The sequence below is a fragment of the Malaya genurostris genome, chromosome 3 (genome assembly GCF_030247185.1).
Source record: "Malaya genurostris strain Urasoe2022 chromosome 3, Malgen_1.1, whole genome shotgun sequence".
In the NCBI taxonomy this organism is placed as follows: Eukaryota; Metazoa; Arthropoda; class Insecta; order Diptera; family Culicidae; genus Malaya; species Malaya genurostris.
Window position 1 is genome coordinate 302,286,871 of NC_080572.1, and position 23,189 is coordinate 302,310,059.

At 35.4% G+C, this 23,189-nt stretch overlaps 1 protein-coding gene across 15 annotated transcripts in view; it reads right to left on the reverse strand.

The window, feature by feature from the left end:
- LOC131435991 (titin) overlaps positions 1-23,189 on the reverse strand; it is a 389,662-nt gene that overhangs the window by 229,607 nt on the left and 136,866 nt on the right. For all 15 annotated transcript variants that reach the window (XM_058604330.1, XM_058604327.1, XM_058604329.1 and 12 more), the window contains exon 9: positions 9,940-10,100. In XM_058604330.1, coding sequence (XP_058460313.1) covers positions 9,940-10,100 — 161 coding nt within the window. The remainder of the gene's footprint in view (positions 1-9,939; positions 10,101-23,189) is intronic.

The following is a 23,189-nucleotide window of genomic DNA, read 5'->3' on the forward strand; positions in this document are numbered from 1 at the left end:
TAGAAGCTCCAACAGAACAAGAAAATACAGAGCAAGAAATTTCGCGATACAGAAAACTCGGATGATATCGTGAGTGATACTGAGTGATCGAATGCAATGCGACTAAGTGACATATGATTTATGATTTATTAGGTAACATTGATTACCTAATTGATTGATTAAGTTGTGAAAAGTATTGGAAAAAGTCACTCATTTAAATGCTATCTAAAACTTTGTAGTATACTTAGGTAATAGAGGTAGATTCTACGTAGACAAATCCAAAAGAACTGTTTTTAAAATAAAGCGAATATATCTCAAAAAAAATTTTTTTTACGTTATTTATATCTTCAGAAAAAATACTCCAATTGTTTTTTTCATCAAAATGAGATAGAAAAAAATTTGTTTGTGAAAAAAATAATTTTCATCGAAATTGGTACTACCCCCTTAACAAAAATTAAGGTGCTACGTTCAAAGAAGCGTTATATAATCTTGTAAAACTTCTTCGAAGACACGTTAGCTCTTAAAAATCAGTAAAACTCAGTACAGACTTTTGACCGTCTTTTTCCAGTTTTGGACCACTGCACAGTGGTTCAAAAGCGCAATTTCACGCTCTTAATTGATAACTCATAGGATCATTGTTTTTGAGGTACAGTATCTTCAGCAAAGTTGCTCAGAATGATAGACGCCATCTTTTGGCAAATTTTATTTATGTGATTAATCCCCCTAAAAGTGAGATAAACATTTTATTTTAGCTCAGGGCCAACATAGGGGCTAAGTTACTTCGACAAAGTTGTGCAGAAAGTTATTTCAAACAAGTTTGCTGAAGGTATTATTCCCGTAACTTTAGTGTAATTCAAGATATAATGTATTTTCTGAAAAGGGTGTCTAAAAACCAGTTTTTGTAAGAAAACATATATATTTTCAATTTATATGAGTTTTTCATGTTATACAAAGTTTTTCATCTTTAAAAACTACACAACTTTCTCGAACATACTATGCCGCTATCATTTCAGTTTAATGAAATAGAGCAATTTTTCATGTTTCTTTTAATAAAATTCTAACTTGTCAATTATCAAAAGGCGCAGGAAGGTGCAGATGAGACTACTTACATATTAAACTACTTTAAAAGAGCTTCCATATCGTGGTTGAATTACTCATCTGCGATCGTCTGCAGGCGAGATATGTTCTTTCCAAATATCCTTGTCCTTGACATTTTCAATGATAAGGTTCATTGTATTTCAGATCAGATTTCAGTATATATTCATTACTATGGTACTTGCCACAAAATATTATTTTTTTGTGCACATTGAAGTCTATAAATTGAATAGTTTAGTAACTGTTTTGTCACGACTTTGAAAAAAGTCATCATCAAATCGAATTAAGTTATGTCATCTTCTGGTAGAGAAAAGTATGATCAAAACTCATTTTTTAGTTATTTGTATTTATTTTATGATAGCTGACAATGTTCTTAACCAGCTAAAAGACTCTTAGCATCGTTCGACAGATTCTTCTTGGACTGTTTTGGCGAATATTTGTAACAAAAGGATCCAATGAAAATAATTACAAATTCATGGGATCCCGATTCGTAAGTGATCTGGATTGCTCGCGTGTTTAATACTCCCGACATCTGTATAAAAGAAACTTCTTAATCATTATGAACAGTACAATATAGCAAGCGTTTATCGATCTCCACTTTAATTGATGAATAGAGGATATTTATCCGCAGAGCTTTTCTATAGAAAAAAACGCAATTCGACATGATGATTGCCTTTTTTCAAAGTCGTGGCTTCTTATCTCACTTTTAAAAAACGTCGGACAGTTACTTTCAAAAAACCGTCTGTAATTATTACTAAACTTTTCTATTTGTAGACTTCAATGTTAATAAAAACCTTTTATTGTGAGAGTTTCCATGGTAACGAATATATATCTGATCTGAAATACAATGAACCTTATCATTGAAAATGTCAAGGACAAGGATATTTGGAAAGAACATATCTCGCCTGCAGACGATCGCAGACGAGTAATTCAACCACGGTATAAAAGCTCTTTTAAAGTAGTTTAATATGTAAGTAGTCTCATCTGCACCTTCCTGCGCCTTTTGATAATATACTAGTTGAAATTATGTAAAAAAATTGAAAAATGGCTCTATTTCATTAAACTGAAATGATAGCGGCATAGTATGTTTGAAAAAGTTGTGTAGTTTTGAATTATGAAAAACTTTGTATAACATGAAAAACTCATATAAATTGAAAATATATATGTTTTCTTACAAAAACTGGTTTTTAGACACCCTTTTCAGAAAATACATTATATCTTGAATTACACTAAAGTTACGGGAATAATACCTTCAGCAAACTTGTTTGAAATAACTTTCTGCACAACTTTGTCGAAGTAACTTAGCCCCTATGTTGGCCCTGAGCTAAAATAAAATGTTTATCTCACTTTTAGGGGGATTAATCACATAAATAAAATTTGCCAAAGATGGCGTCTATCATTCTGAGCAACTTTGCTGAAGATACTGTACATCAAAAACCACGATCCTATGAGTTATCAATTAAGAGCGTGAAATTGCGCTTTTGAACCACTGTGCACTGTGCGCCGCCTGGATTACTGCTTGTATTCGGTTTTTGCTTTCCGAGTGCTCAAAGTTTTCTTGGTGAGAGAGTCGATTTCGCTGAATCGAATTAAGAAAACAGTGATTTTGAAGTAAAGTTTTATAAAAAAGTTTATGTTTTGCCTTTCTCATATAGAAAGGTTATGCAATCACTGTGAAAACCGACTTTTGAACCGAGGCCCGGAGGGCCGGGTGTCATATACCATTCGACTCAGTTCGTCGAGTACGCAAAATGTCTGTGTGTGTGTATGTGCGTATGTGTGTATGTAACGTTTTATGCACTAACTTTTCTCGGAGATGGCTGAACCGATTTTCACAAACTTAGATTCAAATGAAAGGTCTTGTGGTCCTGCATATTATTCGGATCCGACTTCCGGTTCCGGAGTTATGGGGTAAAATGTGCAAAATAAAGAAAATATGTGTTCTAACTTTTCTCATAGATGGCGCGACGGATTTTCACAAACTTAGGTTCAAATGAAAGGTCCTGTGGTCCCATACGTAATTCCTGAATTTCATCAGGATCCGACTTCCGGATCCGGAAATATAGGGTAAAGTGTGTTAAAAATTTTATACCATCACTGAAAAGAACAATAAACCGTAAAAAGTTTTCTAAATCGACCTCAAATCTTTTCCAATTGATAGTTTTTATCAGTAGACGGTCAAACAAATCTATTTCGGTTATTCTTTTAAGAATCGAAGAAAAATAATTTTGAAGAATACCACAGTATTATATATGACAGTATGATTGATATGAGAAAGGCATCATTACACCACTAGGTGGATTAAAACAGTTTTTTTTATAACATGAATGGTTGAATTGGTTGAAATTTTTAACACACTTTACCCTATATTTCCGGATCCGGAAGTCGGATCTGCATGAAATTCAGGAATTACGCATGGGACCACAGGACCTTTCATTTGAACCTAAGTTTGTGAAATTCCGTCGCGCCATCTATGAGAAAAGTTAGAACACATATTTTCTTTATTTTGCACATTTTACTCCCGAATCAGAAATCGTATTCAAATAATATTAAGGATTTTTTTATGGGACCACGAGACCTTTCATTTGAATCTAAGTTTGTGAAAATCGTTTCAGCCATCTCCGAGAAAAGTTAGTGCAAAAAAACGTTACATACACACATACGCACATACACACACAGAGACATTTTGCGTACTCGACGAACTGAGTCGAATGGTATATGACTCGGCCCTCCGGGCCTCGGTTCAAAAGTCGGTTTTCACAGTGATTGTATAACCTTTCTATATGAGAAAGGCAAAAAACCATTCATGTTGGTTGAGAACAACATTTTATTTTTCTAATTCAACTAAAAAATGTGTTGAATCCTAATGGAGTGTGCCTTTGCTAAGAAATGACATCAGCTTTAATTGGTGAACACAACTAAAAAAACTAATATTTTATTAAAATATTATTTTTATTAAAAAATCTAACTTAGCAAAAGCAAGATTTTTTTAGTTGTCTCAAAAATTAACTAACAAAAATTAGAAAATCAACCAATTTTTTCGCTAAAATACTGATTTTTTTATTTCCGTGTTATTTAATGCAGATGTAATGAACGATAAAACATCTGACACCACTTACATATCCTGAAGTCCCTAAAACGCATTCACATCTATACACTAAATTCATTTTTCTTGAACGCAAAACAGCTGAATGTTGGCTTTCAAAAGAACCGATTAGTTGAGATACTTCGTTACTTGCTCCACAAAATTGACGTCATTTCCCTCGAAAGTATAACAGCTGCAGGAACAGCAGAATATCCCTCCTCCATTTGAAACTGAAATCTGAAACTACGTTTTTTATTTACTAAAAGGCTTTTTGGTCTTTTTGGTCAAGTGTTGCTTTACAAAATATTTATTTTGCATTAAAGGCCAACGTTTCGAAGGGATCTCCCTTCATCTTCAGGGCAACTATAAGATTGACATACATAAATTAGTCACCATTTTTATACCTAAAATTGCAGATACCGAAACCTGTATCTACGAACTAAACGGGGGTTCGTAAATCGAGTTAGTTTGTAAAAAAAATTTATGTTATTTGGGATTTGGTTCGTAAAAAAGTATTTGGAATTTACTTCGTAAATAAAGTTTTGTGTAATAGATATGGAAACCGGCTGTGAAGAGTAGATGAATGTAAATGATGTTTGGGGTTGTATCAAAATCCAAGATGGCGATTTCATTGATATCCCTTAAAAACACTTCTCTAAGGTCGATCGAAAATCGACGCTGGCAACTTCCGGTTTATTGAGATTCGTTGAAATCCCATATAATATGAGAAAGGGTTTTCAATAAGTGTCGTAACACTGGAAGGTGCCATCTTGTACATCCAAACCTCCGTTTACAAACACTTTTTTACGTTACTTTTTTTACGTGACTCTTTTTACGAACCAAATCCCAAATAACGTAAACTTTCTTCACCAACCTTCTTGGCACACAATAAAAAACATTTCCAGCTACAATTTGGGTAGTTTGATAAGTAGATGTCGGAAAACGATGTTTAAGGTGGCTCTAAAATCTAAATTGGCAACAATGATATCTTAGCGCATTTCAAAAATCAATACGGTGAGTTTAGGTGTAACGATATCCCTTGAAGACCATTACGATATGATTATATGCTATTTGAAAAGTAGATGTGTTTCAGAAAACGATTTTTGTAATCGTATTTTTACTCTAGAAGAAGACCACCAGTTCATTGATATTGTATGAATATTGTACTATATGAATAATTTAGAAACAACCATGAGAAATAGACGTCTAAAAAGTTTGTTCGAGTGCCTTGCATGATCGTTTCCGACATCTACTTATCAAACCCGTTTCGAAAATACCCATAGCTTACCAAATTCATTCCCCGAATTTTTGTTACGAACTTTTTTTTACGATGTTTCGGTGTATTTCGAATCATAATTTTCCGGTTACTGCTAGTCAAATCGCTTCCGAGAATACTCATGTTGTAAGGATTTTCAAGGAATTTTATCTAAAAGGAAGTCGGCATCTTGGAATTCAAAACCTTCTCAAACATAATTTTCCGGAATCTGCTGTTTAAACACGTTTCAAAAATACCTGTATTGTAGTAGTTAGGAAATCCTTTTCATTGTATGCAAAATAATTCGTAAAAAGAGTTACGTAAAAAGAGGTAACGTAAAAAGAGGTAACGTAAAAAGAGGTAACGTAAAAAGAGGTAACGTAAAAAGAGGTAACATAAAAAAAAGTTCGTAAACGAAGGTTTGTGTGTATTCATAATCACAGGCTAAACTACGCTAAAAGCACAAACTGTTTAAGAAATCTTTTCTAATCTACCTAGTGGTGTGATTATGCCTTTCTCATATTACTTATTTTTTCAAAAAACAAAAAAAAACTCACTAGAAGATTCTGTAAAGATTTTTTCTTTCAAACTTGAATAAAATCAAAAACTTTCTTTGGGTATAAACTACCATAACCATTTTAATTTGTAAAGAGTTACACCAAGTTCAAATAGATTTAAATGGGGCAACTCTGCATGCTATACGAAATTGAACAAAGCACGCTGCGAATGGATCAAAGATGGTGGTGATTTCTTCTTCCGTACTAGCACGTACCGATGCGTACCGGTTTTGCATCGTCATTTTGAATGCCGATTTGAATGTTTTGACCCTCATCGCCCTATAATTTCGGAACCGGAAGTCGGATGTGGATGAATTGCACAACATCTTTTAAGACACTGAGAACTTTAATTTGAATCATGATTTTTGAAAATCGGTTTAACCGTTGTTGAGAAATCGAAATGAGTTCCGTTTTTGGAGATATTCTTCACTATTATCGGTCCTTTCGGAAGCGGAAACCGGGGTCTAGTAATCCTAAAGAAAATTTGCACCTCACTTCGCCATCACTTTTGAAAAAATACTCATTGAATTGAAAAATTTTCACTTATCGCTCTGTAATACCGAAACCTAAAATCGGAGCTGGATCAAGTTTTCTTGAGCTTCTTAAAGAATTTCAGGACCTTTCATTTGCAGCTCAGTTTGTAAAAATCGGTTAAGAAATTTCCGAGAATATTGAGTGCGAATTTTCTCATAGATTTTCATATATTGCCTTGTAATTTCGGAACCGTAAGTCGAATAAAGATAAAATTCATCAACGTTTGAATCTAAGTTTCTAAAAATCAGTCCCGCCATCTCTGCGAAAATCGAGTGACATTATTTGTCATCGAGGTGAGTGGCATATACTACCCTCCGGGTCTCAGTTCAAAAGTCGGTTTTCACAGTGATTGTATAGCCTTTCTATATGAGAAAGATAAAATAATTTAATTATAATCCCGTAAAAAAATTTTTCGTGAAAAATAGTTTCCTTTGGTTATTTACATCTCGAAAAATAAAACTCCAAGAGTCAAAATTCTAGGTTCTTCGGTTTAAGTGAAGTTAGAATTAGTCATCCGGAGCACAATGTCGGGAACTGGCAACGGAGTTTGCCTAGCAGTTCAATTATACCGTTCTGTACTAGCCTAGAATCACAGCCAAGTGAAAAGTTCCACCATGGAACAGCAAGATTCCATTACCGGCAATCAGGAGGGAAAAGACGATACACAACGTTCGACATTGCGGTCCTCAGCATCCGGCTGCGCACGGTTTTTTGCGCCTAGTGCTGGAACTCGACGGGGAAACTGTGATAACGGTCAAGTACAATACGTATACATGTGATCTGCATCTATAAAAATGCAGAGGATATTCTTTGTAATTGCATCACTTAAGAACGGATGGACGGATTTACATGATTCTTATTTAGTTTGATCAGTTTCTATCCCCATTGGTTCTATTTCAAAAAAAAAAATTAAGAAAATTCACCGGAAAAGTGGAAAAACCCATATGGTTGTTTTGAATGAAAATTAAATTTTCTACTGAAAAAAGTCACCAATGATTGCTAGATTTACGATTGATGGTTGGCGCGCAACGAGATGCTCGGTATTTTGCCGTTTAAGAAAGGAATGCTAGATCGTTCGAAAATCGTTTAAAGCGCACGAGTAGTTTTGGGTAGACATTTTACATGCATGCTTGATCCATGTTATTCGTTATTTTGAAACATGTGCTTAATAGGGTTAATATCAAAACCATTGCTTGCCAAATTACTAATTAGATGACTATTGATACAATTATTGGACGAATTCAGAGTTGTATTTAATAAAATGGTAAATCGAATGTATAAGAAGCGAAAAATGGATCCTGTGATTGTCATGCTACGAGCAATCATCAAATACAACATAGTAATACCACCAGACTAGCAGTGAAGCAGTATGTGGAAAGCCGCTTTAAACAAGTAGTCTACGATTATGCCCTAACATACTCTTGGAAATTTGCGGAATCAATTTAAAGTATTCATCTTGGTCAGTTCTGCTCCACACTTCATCTCAAATGTCAAAACCATTAGTTTGAGAGAGATCTAAAATCTCTTTTAAATGTACTACCTCAAAGGATGAGATGGCGATCGGTGAATTTGTTTAATTTTTTAATTTTTCTTCTTCGGCTTCGATAAATGTGGTGAATATAAAATTTTAGGGGGTCCGGAAATTCGAAGATTCAAAATTGTTTTTCTATCCCATAATAAAAAATATGAAAAATAATAACACGTTTGGAATGATATATTTGAATATCTCGTTATTCGATAAAATCCCCTTGTTCACAAATTAAAAAAAAATAGAAGTTACATTTGAGAGAATTTCCTAAGCAAATCTCTTATTGGTTAATCAGCAGACAACGCACTTGCAAAATGTTTCACTGAAAGAGCATTTCTAATTCAATTTTCAAGTGTGAGTTAATGATGAATTCAATTTAAAGAAAATGTGAATACTTAAAATTTTAAGCGTTGAGCGCGTTTTAAGATAACCACAAATAACTTAAAATTTAAGATTTCTAAAATGTTCGGTACGAACGAGCATTAAGGTGAAATTCAGTGCCCAAAATAAGTCGTGCAAAATTTTCAACCGCATGAAGTGAACGAATCATCGCACAAAGCGTATAGCGCAAAACCGACACATAGAAATACGGAATATTTTCAGTGGTTGAGTGCAGTGGGCTTACAACATATTTTCTTCGCTAGTAAAACACTCACTAAACCATGAGTATGTTTAATTGACAGATATAAGGAGGAGACATTCATACAAGTTGTTTAATACGGTCAATATGGTCATTCAATTCAAACTTTCTGACCCTATGTGTGGAGTTGGGAATCGAACCCAGGTGCGCTGCGGTGAAAGGCATTGACTTACCAATCACGCTATACTCGTCCTCTTGGCTTAGGAGAAGTTCACTAAAAATATCTAGTTTATGAAATGCAATATCGTATCAGTATATAAGTGAATAATATTTTACCATTTCCCATGAGTTTTTGAATGAATTACTTTCTGTCCACGCTTGGCGACTGGATATCAATGATTCGGTTTGGGGATATTTTTTCAAATTTCTGTAAATAATTTGTATATCCGAAACAGGTTTAACAAGTTGGTTTTTAAAATTAATATCATTCTGAACATTAATTTAGAAATCCCAGTTGGCTGAAAACGATTTGTTGTGAATTTTTCAATTCATAAATGAATTTGAACATTGCAGTATTTAAAGTTTGCTGAACTCACACAATCATTTAACGCTAGTAAGTGCGATTATCGATATTCGTGTGTATGAAAAAAGCATGCCAGCTTTTTTCAAATTCGCGTGATCCAGTAATGCCTCTGACATTATCCTCCCGTCTTATTGTTATGCTTTTTGAAGTCAAAATTTCATGGATTAGTCAAAGGCCTTATGGACAATGAATCGTTTTTGTTCTCCGAATGGCTCGGTCTTTGGTTTCCAGTTCCAGAATCATTCAAAATGTTTTCAAATCTGTGATGATTGAAACCCACCCACGAATCCTCCGAAATTTCAGATCAAATAAAAATACGAATTCCAGTACTGGAGATACGATGTTGTTACCAACTACCGTAGCTCATCAATCCGGTCAGTCACAATTCAGTGGAGAAACTTGATCATTCGTTTGTTCGCTTTTCTAGTAGCAACATGAGGAATAAATTTTAGCAACATAATTTTCAACCTGAGACTATATTCTCTTTTTTTTCTAAACCTTATTCCCGGCAGCACTGTCCCATTCTGTTCGCGGAACGATGTTTAAATTGAGTGTTTTATGGCTACTTGCACAAGATTGGACAGCTTGAGAATCCATTAAGGGCTAAAACTGGCAATTTGTAAACTGTGCTGTATGCAACCTCAGCGGCCAAAGTCGGTCGCGATCATAATCCTCTGAGATTTGTTAACTGAGAGTGAGGGTCTGAGTGGGCGTACGCGCATCGTGTACCGAAATGAACTCACCTTCACTTCCCGGTTGGAGAAATGTTTTCCATCGTGGCTCCACATGACCTCGGGTGGCGGAGTGCCACTGACTTCGGCTTCCAGTTTGATTTTCTGGCCTACGCGGGCCATGGCGTTGGAAAGCGGGACGGTGAAGTTGGGGTATTCCGTTGGTTCCAGTGCTGAAAATAGAATAAGAAAGAGAGAGAGAGAGAGAAATGTAAACCGATGAGTCATTTATGATTGGTGCTTGAACAGGTGTTTCGTTCAACGGACATGCATGTGCAGCTTCCGGGGAAAATAAAGCATTCTGATTGGTTGATTATGCCGGTGTTCGAAGCAGCATAGCCTGCTATTGTTATCTTGTTTTTTTCGTAAGCATCTTATCTAAAAGTCTTTTCTAGAAGACAGTTCGCTGGCGATGGTAAAAATTTTACGCGTTTTGAAAATAGCACAGATTGAGAGTTTGTTTTGTCATAGTGTTAGTGACGTTTACCATTTTGCTGTGTGGCTGTTTTGTCATGTTGTCAATGTGTGAGGAAAGCAGAAAATAAACTTTCGCTGCGCTTGCCGCAAGGAACATCTTGAATCGTGAATTATTTGATTTTGCCCAACCAGCAGCTACCAACCAACGGGTGAGTGTCGATCGAGATGCGAGAGGATATTTGATCTTCCAACAGGTCTCACAAACATGTCATAATTTATGCCCCCCCCCCAGTAGTGAGCGGCCCCGCTTGAGTAAACATTCGTTCGTTCGGGTTGGGTGCTCGAATGGGTGACGATTTCCGCAACCTTGCGAAAGTCGAATGAAACGATCGTGTTCGAAGGATGGATGTCGGTGGAATCATCGGCGGACCGAGAATCAACGCAAGCCAGAGGTTTGGTTAAATATAATAGTTTAAATCTGACTTTCAAATGATTGCCTTTGCACTACGCACGAGTGCAGTGGGATTGAAATCTGAAATATGTAATTTGAGCTTAAATATATGACTCTGGATTGTGAGTGTCCCTGTAGTACGATACTCTGGCGGTTTCAAAGAATGATAGAAATAATAAACGAAAATCTAGATACAATTTCTCATTTTTTCAGTACTTTATAGTACTTTTATTCTATAGATCAAAGTCCGTTTTTTTATAGACGGGAGCAACATAGCGAAAGTACAGCGGATGGAATGAATGCTTCTAATTCATTGCATTAAAATTCTATTATGAGTAATAAGCATTCTTCTAGCTCTGAATAAGCAAACTAAAAGCTGATCGATAAGAAAGGTCAAAAGCTATAAAGCTTGCTTCATTTAGAATTGAACCAAACTTTTGCTCATATTGTGGCGCTCCTGATGGACGGATTTGGAAGTTCTTAACGCCCACGTGTCGGGAATTTTGTCAACTTCACGTATGATCTTTAACATTCCTCAAATCGACTGTACTTTGTAAACAATCAATATGGAAGCCGAAAGAAGGGAAAAAATTGTGCACAGTTATTCGGAAAATCCGTTGTGGTCTGCTTCTAGGCTAGCTAAACAGCTAAAATTGCCCAGAAATACCGTATGGCGCGTTATCAAACGGTATAAGGAAACATTGACGACGATTCGGAAGCCTCAAGCCAATCGTCGGAGTGGAACTATCGACCGGAAACTGCGTGGTAAGATTTTGAAGACGATTAAGAGGAATCCTAATCTGTCGGACCGTGATTTGGCCAGAAAATTCGGTGCTGCCCATAGTACCGTGAGGAGAACTCGACTCCGGGAAGGAATCAAGCCGTATCGAGCTAGCAAACAGCCAAATCGGACCATAAAACAGAATAGTGTGGTCAAAATCCGTACTCGGAAACTATATGACCAGGTGCTGACCAAGTTCGACGGGTGCCTTCTGATGGACGATGAAACCTATGTCAAGGCTGACTTCGGGCAAATCCCTGGTCAAAAATTTTACTTGGCAACGGCTCGAGGGGATGTTCCAGCCAAATTTAAATTTGTTTTTGCCGACAAATTTGCAAGAAAATTTATGATTTGGCAGGGCATTTGCAGCTATGGCAAAAAACGAAAGTTTTCGTTACAAATAAGACAATGACATCGGAACTATACCAAAAAGAGTGTCTCCAAAAACGAATTTTGCCGTTCATTCGATCTCACGACCATCCCGTAATGTTTTGGACAGGTTTGGCAAGCTGTCATTACAGCAAAGTCGTTCAAGAATGGTATGCAGAGAAAGGGGTCCAGTTTGTTCCGAAAAACCTTAACCCACCCAACTGCCCCCAGTTCCGCCCTATTGAGAAATACTGGGCAATCATGAAGAGGAGACTCAAAGCGAAGGGAAATGTTGTCAAAGACATCAATCAGATGATGACCTGGTGGAATAAGATAGCTAAAACGATGGACGAAAAAAGTTTGCGCCGCCTAATGAGCCGTGTTACAGGAAAAATTCGAGAATTCCTTCGAAACCGTGACGAATAATTTTATCCGTATTTTTTCTTAAAAGTATGAAAAAAAAAAACGCTACATTTGTATAAAAAAGATCTTGAATTCAATAATAAATAACTGAAATACAGGCAATTGTCTTCGTTCCAATTCTATCTGAAGCAAGCTTTATAGCTATTAATGAATAAAAAAACTTTTTGCCTTTCTCATACAGAATGGTTATGCAACAACTGTGAAAACTGAAACCCGGAGGACCGAGTTTCATACCTATATATGTGTATGTATGTATGTATGTAATTTTATTTTTGCACTCACTTTCCTCGAAGATGGTTGAACCGATTTTCATGGACTTAGATTCAAATGAAAGTTCTTGTAGTTCCATACAACATTTCTAAATTTTATTCGAATCTAACTTCCCGTTCCGGAACTACAAGGTGATATGTGCAAAAAATTTTAAAAAAAGTTGCACTAATTTTTCCCAGAGAACTACTACGTAATGTAAACAAGAAATGGAATGACGTTCACAAAAACATGCAAACTTAATTTCTAATGAATAAGTTTCATATTTGATTTTCAATACAACGGCTCTTAACACAAACATGGATTTGTAAAATAATCTGCACATGAAAAATGATAATGCTACATATTGTAGAATTAATCTTTTGTGTTTTTGTAAATGAAAAATCGACAACGAATTGCATTTTTATGGTGAAACATGTATGCCCGAAATTTTAAAGCGCCTTTAAATTAACATGTTTTGATGATTGTACACAAACTTATGTGAAAATAACAGTCTATTATTTTTAATGAGAATCGTCGAAATAATGATTAAAATACGTGTATTCAAACATTCTTTAACATTCTTAGCATAATTCTCAGACGATTTTGATCAAACTAATGTGTAATTAAACCTGAAAAATCTCGAAATGATTTTTCTTGAATATTTTCCAATATGGCATCTATTGTAACAGTGATTTGAATAGAAAATGGTTCAACCAACGTAATGACATATATTATCTAAATAACAGGAAACATTAACATGTTAATATTTCGGAAAGAAATTCTCTACGTTTTGTTTTTTATCAATTTTAATCTTCTAGTTGAATTAAACAACAATACAGTATAGTCATTTATCTTAAAGGGCTCGACTTTTGTGATACGCACTGTAAGTAATATTTTGGCAAGTCCGTGTGCTGGAGTTTCAAAAACAAGTTGCACAAGCGGTAATATATAACTATAGGAGTAACTAAGATGAAATTAACTTTTCGTTCAATATCTTTGAAAAGTGATGTCAGGTCTGCTTATTTTTTTTCGCGAGATGAAAACTGAATACAAATTATCTGATTGATTTTTATTTTCATTGCGTATATAACGCTGCATTCATGCAACTTTTATGATACTAATCTCATGTCTGCAAGTTTTGAGTTCAATTAAAAAATATTGCACAACTTTTTTTGCAAGTTTTGAATTTTATATCAATGTTTTTCTAAAACTGAAGAAAACTGCGCACACTGATCTAAAAATTCATGAGGCAGCCAAAACAATGCGGACTCTGCAGAAATATATTTTTTACAGCAAAGTTATCAATTCGGCTTAGCATTTTTTGCCTTGCGGAGAGCATCAATCATTTCACTAATTTTTCTTCCACAAGAGATTTATAGCAATTTCGACGTATATTGTGTCCGGTACAATTATGACAGCCGTTTGGAAAGTTTTTGATAAGTTGCACAATTGTTATAGTTACTTCCGTTTTACATGATAATGTGAAATTTTTTGTAGAGCTTCTAGTGAAACATTAACAAGTTGGTGATTTACTGCACAATTGTTTTTGATGCACTTAAAATTGTTCTACAGTGATTTTTTCGGTAGTATTGTGAAACTTAAGTGATAAGTTGCACAACCAAGTTTAATATATATTTCAAAACATATCTAACATAAATAACATTTCTAAATCAATTGTAAAACATCTTGAAAGTTCAATAAGTTACATTTGCTACTTGGGTATACAAAGCTTCAGAATTTTATTTGGATTCGATTTGCAGTTCCGGAATTACAGGCGAATAGTGTAAAAATTAAAATTTCAGATAACTTCCCCACTTTTCTCAGAGATGGCGCGATAGATTCTAACAAAAAGCTACGGTTAAAAAATAAGATCACATGGTCCTATACAAAACTTTCGAATTTCATCTGGCTCAAATTCAATCGGCTTTCGGTTTCGGAATTACAGGATGAAGAGTTTTGAAAATTTCGAACAGTTATACAAAGCGGTGATGCAAAACACGAAAATGTGTTTCAAAACAATCCATTCCAATCATTAGGCCTTATTAGTTGACGGTCAAGCGAATCGACTTCGGCTATATCAGTTCCCGGATTCCGGTTTCAGAAGCACCGGTTATATTGTTCACAAACTCTAGAATCGAATTCTCTAGTCTCAGCAATGGGGTTATGTTATGTTATGTTCCCGAAAAATAGGATTCAAATGAAAAGTCTAATGATTCCATACGAAATTCCTGAATTTTATCCGATCGGTTTCGAAATTAGAGGGTTATGAGTGTCAAAATTTTTAAACCTTCATATGAAGCGCCCCGTACTTCATGCCCTGGTAGGGAAGAAGAAAACTCAACACCACCTCTACGAACGAAGCACACAGTGTGTTCGATTCGTACACGCGGTGACGAAAACGAAAACCGACACCGAAGCTCGGGATTGAAAACACAAGTGTGAAACTGAGATTGAGACAAATCATATCCACTTTGCTGGAAATGTGGCTGATGCGGTGCAGATTTTCGGTTGCCCCACAATGAAATGAAGTATATTTGAAAAAGACATGCGTCGCTGTTCCATGCTTCGTGATGTGCAGGAAATTTTTTCAGTTATTATAATTATAATGATAATGGTAGTAATAAAAATCCAATCACAATGCATACTTTATGTTACGGATTCAATTGTATTACCCTATATAAAGACTGTCCCAGAAAGTATGGACCCAAAGAAAACCGTTGTTTACACTCTTCTCTAACCACTTGTGCAGTTGTTTATTCGTTTTCATTAGTTTGTTTCGATATGCGTGTGAAAAATTGTGTGCAAATGGTGCACAGAACGCGGACTGTCACTGAGAACGATAGCAAAAATGGAAGGAGTAAGTGAAAAAGCCGTGCGAAATGCAATCAGGAAGTTCGGTGAGGATAACACCTTTGAGGATAAACCAAAAACGAGTCCTGCTAACCCTCAGTTGGATAAACGTATACCGGAGGCGTTCGAGCAAAAGAAAGAGTTTTTAGTTCGGGATGTGGCCAAAAAAGTGGCCAATATTCGAACCTATAAGAAGCAGAAATAACCAAAACGTAGTCCGAAACAAGAAGCATCGATCAGGCCGAGGGTTCGAAAGCTGTACAATACGATTGTTGCTGGAAATTTGAACAGCATAATCATAGACGACGAAACCTACGTGAAACTCGATTACAAATCCTTATTGGGACCACAATATTATACGGTGCAAGAAGGGCAAGTGTTAAACCAGTCCGAGACATCGATTAAAGTCGAAAAAAAAACTCGAATGGTATACTACCAAAAATGTCACTTTCGTCCCAAACGACATGAATCAACCAAATTGCCCACAACTTCGACTAATTGAGGAATTTTGGGCATTAACGAAGGCACATCTTAGAAAACGTGTCTCGGCAGCCGAAACCATTCAACAGTTCGAAAAAGATTGGAAAAAAGTGTCAAAACTTGTCGCCAAGAAGTCTGTACGGAATTTAATGAGGAACGTTCGCAAGAAGGTGCACCAGATAGTCTACAATGGCTAAGTGGCAAATGTTGAGAATAATATTATGTTGTTGTAGTCTAATATTATCAGTATATCGAATAAAATTTGAATATCTAACACTTGTGAATTATTTACAGCGAAATCAAAGCGCGTTCATACTTTCTGTGACAGTCTTTACTCTGTAGCATAACGGCAAGAAAACAGCAAACAGTTTCACCTAATGGAAAGCTCTCCCTGGAACCACTTCCCGACTGGCTAAAAAGCACTTTATGCAGGTGCCGCTCAACTGTAGGAACACAACAAATAGAACAAAACGACCTAGTTTTGAAGACACGCTATACATTTGAGTGAACCATGCTTCAGTAAACTTCATTTGAAGACATGCTATAGACTTGAGTATACTTAATTTCCACAAGTTATTGCGAAAAACATTCAGCTCGTGATTATTCGACGAATTTAGTCAAAATTTCTCTAAACCTCTAGAAAAGTGATGTCCCGAAGGAAACTGCGATACTTAGAACTGATATTACAGACCACAGACAGATTAAATTTATTACAAAACTTACAGATATCGCCTTTATTGCTGCAAACCATTATCGGTCAAAGTTCGTCTTCGGTGTTCATGGCAATTTGTTTCTTGAAAAATCGATACAGTTTGTCCAGCAGGGTTTAAATTGGTTCAATGGATTTTTTCATAGTGAAAATTCACAAAAATTCACAGCAATGCTTGGTTTGGTTTTCAATACTTAGGGCTACGCTATTTCTCAGTGCTTGCTCTGTTCTCTGAGAAACACTTTTTGGTAGGCCATCAAATGTAATACTTTGAATGAGAGGTGCACGGAAAGACCGAAATTAGCATTTTGGCGAAAAAAATAGTTGATTTTCTGATTTTAGTTAGTTATTTTTCGAGATAACTAAAAAAATCTTGCTTTTGCTAATTTAAATTTTTTAATTCTAATTCCCCTAATAATAATAAAATATTTGTTGAAATGGCTATTTTTTTTAGTTGAATTCACCAATTAAACGCGCTGTCATTTCTTAGCTAAGGCACGCTTCATATCCATTCAACTAATTTTTTAAGTTGAATTAGAGAAATAAAACGTTGTTTTCAACCAACATAAATGGTTGAATTGGTTTCTGCCATTTGCAGCTATATGGCGCTCTGTCACCGAAAAAACGTTAACACCGTAATGACTACTAGCCACTAGATGGCACATGACTATCGAAAAAATGTCAGTCACGATTATCTTTTCTATATTGGCAGGTATAAATACAATGTTGTATTGGAGAAAAAGACATAAGCGAAACATAAACTTCTTTTTGAAAATTTTTCTTCTCAATTGCTGTTTTGTTCATTTTTAGCTAATAAACTTGTTAATAAAACCAATTTCATTTTTGTTTTCTTTGTCCTGTCCTTCAGTAATGATGGTGATAGATAAATAGAAACAAATTTTCTGATTTTAATAACAAAATTTGTTGTCAATGTGAATTTCGTGTTGGATTGAAATATTGCTGGTTTGTGTCCAGAATATTCGCCAACTAAACACATTCTCTAAAAATAAGTTTTTTTCAGCAAAGTAAATGCTCAATTTTAACTAATTTTATAGTTATTTTGATATTTTGTTGTTAAAATCAACTAATTCAAAAACAGTAATACGAATTAGGCGCAGAGCTAATTTCGGTCGTTCCGTGTGCAATCGAACAAATACAACAAAAGATCCCGTCGATAGACAACAGCAAGCTTTTCTTTCGTACAAATATTCGAATGAAACCAAACACGCCAAAACAAAGACTTCAAACTCTGTTCACCGACTATTTTGCTGATATTCTACAAAATTGTATCGATAGCTTAAATGTATGAAACGTGCTGATGTTGACGCTTTTTATTCCATTGGATGAAGCTTTCGGTTGCGATTAGAATTTTATAATTGCAGGATGGAATCCTTTAGGTGAACTTGGAAACAATTATTAATTCATTAATTACATTACAAAACTTTCAGCTTCACCAAATCTGCATTTTATTCGAGCACACACAACTTCTGTTCAACCGTTTTCAGTAAGACGCTAGGGTATTAACGAGAACCTAGTTTTTATTTAAAATTTTCATTCGTAACCATTTTAAATTTTAAGATTGAGTTTTGGAATTGTGATCGTAGAGTTAACATTCGAAGAACATTCCTCCCGCGAACATTCCTCCCGAAGAACATTCCTCATTGCATATTAGCCTTCAGCCAAAAGTATGCATCAGTAACAAAAATAATAAAATCATTCTTAATCCACCTAATGACACAGAGAACAGACATCCAAATAGAGATCTCAATGTGTGTGTATGAAATTTAGCGATTGTTTGGCAAAGTGATCACCAAGTTGCAATTCGCCTATATATTCGCCGCTTTCAACAGCAGCAGGCAATCGCTTATGGGATCTTGCGTTCGAGCTTGCATACAGTGGTAATTCATGCGTGCAAAATTGTACGGAATGCGTGTGATTTTTAGCGTGTTTTCACTTGATTTGATAACAGGTGCCTTTCTCATGTAGAACGGTTATGTAATCACTGTGAAACTGATTTTCGAGCCGGAAGACCAGATACCATTCGACTTCGTTTGAAGCTATTTTGAAATTTGAGTTTTAAATTGAAAAATCTGTTTATCATCTGTGATAGATATTTTCGTTTCAATTCTGCGAAAATCTGTGAGATCTCGTTCTAGAAATCTGTCAGTTTTGCGAAATTTTGTCAAAAATCTGTAGAACTCTGCGAATTTTGAAAAATATCTGTGTTCTGTGACGCAGAATCAGTTTAGCAAAATAGATGAAAAAATCTGTAGTTTTGAAGAAAAATCTGTAAAAATGGTAACCCTGGTCTGTATGTGTGTATGTATGTATGTATGTAACATTTAAGTATGTCAAAAATGGTATACCGTCATTTAGAGCGGCGAAACAAAAAACTTAAAAAAAAATTATAAACTGGCCTCAAACCGATTTCGGCTATCCTGGTTTCCGGTTCCTGGTTCCGGAGGCACCGGAAATAGTGATCATATTTTCCCAAATGGATCTTATTTACTTTTCTCAGCGATGGATTGACCGATTTTCACAAACTTGAGCTCAAATGAAGGGTCCTCTGGTCCCATACGAAATTCGTAAATTTCATCCGGATCCGACTTCCGGTTTCGGAAATATAGGGTAAGGTGTGTTAAAAATTTTATACCATCACTTGAAAGGGCGAAAAAACGTAAAAAAATCTAAATCGGTCTCAAAGCCACTCCGATTAATAGTTTTCATTAAATCCGATTTCGGTTATTCTTTCAAAAATCGGAGAAAATTAGTTTGAAGAATACCACAGTATTACTTATGATAGTGGGATTGATATGAGCAAGGCATTATTGCACCACCAGGTGGATTGAAACAGGTTTTTAATTGAATTTTTGTTTATGAAATTCAGTTTTGGGCTTTTTTGAGAAAATGATTGAGCTTAACTATTCCCGCCACTAGTCGAAGTCAGTTAAATTCATCTAAGGGATTTTAAACCATTGCATTTGTTTCGAATTTTTTGAAAATCGTTGGGCAAAGATATCTTTCATTTAAACCTAATTTTTGTGACAATTCGTCCAGCCAACTTCGAGAAACGGGACCACATCTTTTTGTTACATACAAACAAACACACACACCTACAAACTGACATTTGCTAATCTCGAAGAACTAATTCGAATGGTATATGACGATCGATTCGAAAGTTGATTTGCTCAGTGTTTGCATAACCTTTATATATGAGAAAGGCAAAAAGGTTTTATCTCACTGCACAAAATCATGAAAAAGAATTCTATACACAGTCTTTCCAGTGTTGCAAATAGCTTTCTAAGTGCGTATAAAAATTGTGTTTCACTTTGCTTCAAAACATCGCTTTATCATGAAACACTCAAAACTCATTTTACTAGGATAGAGAGGAAAAGTAACTTTCACAAAAATGGTAGTATCTCCGTTAAAAATGAACGGATAACAACGAAGCATGGCTTGTTTGATAAGTAACGGTAAGTTTAAGCTATACGTTAAACTAATAAAACCGTGTTTTATCTGTTTCTGTAATAATGTGGTCTACAACTTCTCTGAAAAAAAATAGTTCTCTATTACGCAATGTAAACTAGTTATAACTTAATCATTTTCATTCTACAGTCATTTATAATACAGAGCCACCATTCAGTGACAAACCTACAAAAAATGCTCAAGGAGCAAACCTGTCAGCCTTTTAAAGAGCAAGAGTTCCCCTTCCTCCCTGAAAGGGATTACCATTCCCGAAAATTGGCTGTTGGGAGATCCAAATTTAATCAAATGTGCAAGTGCGTAGATATCTGTATTACTATTCACTGCACTGATATCGCACGTTTTGACGTATGACTACTCTTTGAATTCTATATAGGAATGCGAATTAAAAATATGAACAAAATCGTGCAAACTGTGGTCAGGTCGCATCGATTCGAATAGATAAAACTATATAGTTGAAAAAGCTTACCTAGCCGTACCCATAGTTTTCCCTTACAGAGATGACAATTTCATATACATTAAATCTCTTTGTATTTCGCTTAGAATGGACACTCTTAACATAATCGAAATTGGTATTAAGCCAGCTTGCATTCTGTACGGTTCGTTTGTGTCGTGAAAAACAGTTATATGCTCATCAGCCTTCGGTAAACTTTTATGCGCCGTACGCATTGCATGAGAGGTAATGATTTTTGTCGGAGTTCTGCTGATTTTTCCCATTCGATATGCTGAACGACCTCGATCATCGAGTGCTGGATAATTTTTATCAGGAGTGACATTATGCATCCAAGTAGAATCGACTTGCCCGTACAAAGCAAAGCAAAATCTTGGGATTACATCCTTGGCGTTTAGAATAAATTCATGATTGACACTAAGAATCTTTCCGGGTCGACAACTAGCTTGTAATACAAGCGCTTTATGCTTTGAACCGCAAACCCTTGTCCGTACAAGAACTCGTACAAAAAGTGTTTCGTTTTTAATTGAATTATGTTGACACAACACTTCTTATCAGCAACATAAACAAAAAATATCAAAAGTACATCTCACCGTGATGCTAATGAAGATATGAAAAACACAAAATATTACTGCTTCCTCGATGTTCAAAACAGACACTAACAGTTATATCCTTGTATTGTTCCATGCTATGTACATTAGCGTGCCAATATTTTGGGGTCACCTCTAGATTCGTAAAGCGCTATTGTTCAAAAGTTTAAGCACCTCTAAAAAAATCCTGATGCAAAATTTGAGCTAAATCGGACATGCGTAAGGGGTGCTGTCCGGCGGTTAATTTTTGGAAATTTTCGATTTTGAAAAAGCACCATAGCACAGTGGTCCCAATCATGTAAAAAACGCGCCTTTTTTAATTTGTGTTTCAGGGGCTATTTTCGGAGCTTTCATATCTTCAGAAGAATCTCTGTTTGAAATAGTCCGCTTCTTTAAATATAATCGAAGTTGTCATTAATACACCTACAAGTGAATTAAAAATAATATTTTGCATACAATACGAGATAGAGCATTTATTTCTTTAGAAAAATTGTTGATCATGTTCAAACAAGAAAACATGCCGAAAATATATGATTATATAAGATGCATTGTTTATTAGAGACCCCTCCAATCAAGTTTTTGTATCATAACTTATTTCAATGAATATTTAAAATTTTCGGATGTTCTACAATTATCTTTGAACTATCAAAATAAATATTTGTCAAAGACTGCACCTAAAAAACTATGCACAGCACCGTTTTGCATGACGTTCCGATTTTAGCACGGTTCGTTTTTGGCAACATGAATTGCAAAGATTTGATGACAGTATTTTCAAATTCATAGCAAATTCATATTTATATTGACTTATACTGCTTGCAACAATAATTGCTGGAAGAAAACAACTTCTTACACCCTTATACCATTCGAAGAGGTTCGTAAGTAAATTTGTCTGTGAAAAATTATTTCATTAAATTTTCTCGGAGATGGCATTTCTACAAACTTAGACTCAAGTGAACAGTCGTATGCTCCCGTATAAGGTTTCTGAATATCATTTGCATCTGACTTCTGGTTCCAGAACATGATGACATATGTAATAAAATAAAAATAATGCCACTGATTCTGCTCGAATCTCGAACTGGCCGAACCGATTTCGTCCATCTAACATTCAAATAAAAGGTCTTAAGGTCCCATAAAAACTGCTTGTGATTAGTGTAAAAATTTCACATAAATTTATCGAGTTTATCGGGTTCACAGATTTTGACCAAATAAACTTATTTCAGTTTTACCGGTGTTCGGTTTTCGATCACGGAACGAACCCAAAAATTAGATTTGAAACGCACTACGATTTCTCTAAGATGTCTACACTGATTTTCAAACATTTCGAGTCAAATGAAATGGCTTACAATCCCTTAGGTGATTTTAAATGACTTCGGCTACAACTATTTGCAAATTCCGTGTCCGGAAATATCCGGAAATTCAAATAAAAATAAACGTATAGTCCCTTACAAAATTGATTAATTTTATCCGATTTCGACGTCCAATTTTGAAATTACAGGGTGATGAGTTTTTAAAATTCGAAACTCGAATTTTTGGGTCGAAACTAATGGTTTACTTTGTCATGTAACAATAAAGCCCCAGGATTAGACAGAATAAAATTCAACTTGTTGAAAAAACTGCCTGACCCCGCCAAAAGGCGCTTGCTGAATTTATTCAACAAGTTCCTCACGGGTAATATTGTCCCACACGACTGGAGACAAGTCAGAGTTATCGCCATTCAAAAACCAGGAAAATCAGCCTCCGATCACAATTTGTATCGGCCGAATGCTATGCTTTCCTGTATCCGCAAGTTGTTCGAAAAAATGATTCTTTTCCGTCTAGACAATTGGGTCGAAACTAATGGTTTACTTTCAGATACACAATTTGGTTTCCGCAGGGGCAAAGGAACGAACGATTGTCTTGCGTTGCTCTCAACAGAAATTCAAATGGCATTTGCTGGTAAAGAACAAATGGCGTCAGTTTTCCTAGACATTTAGGGGGCTTTTGACTCAGTTTCTATAAATATCCTATCT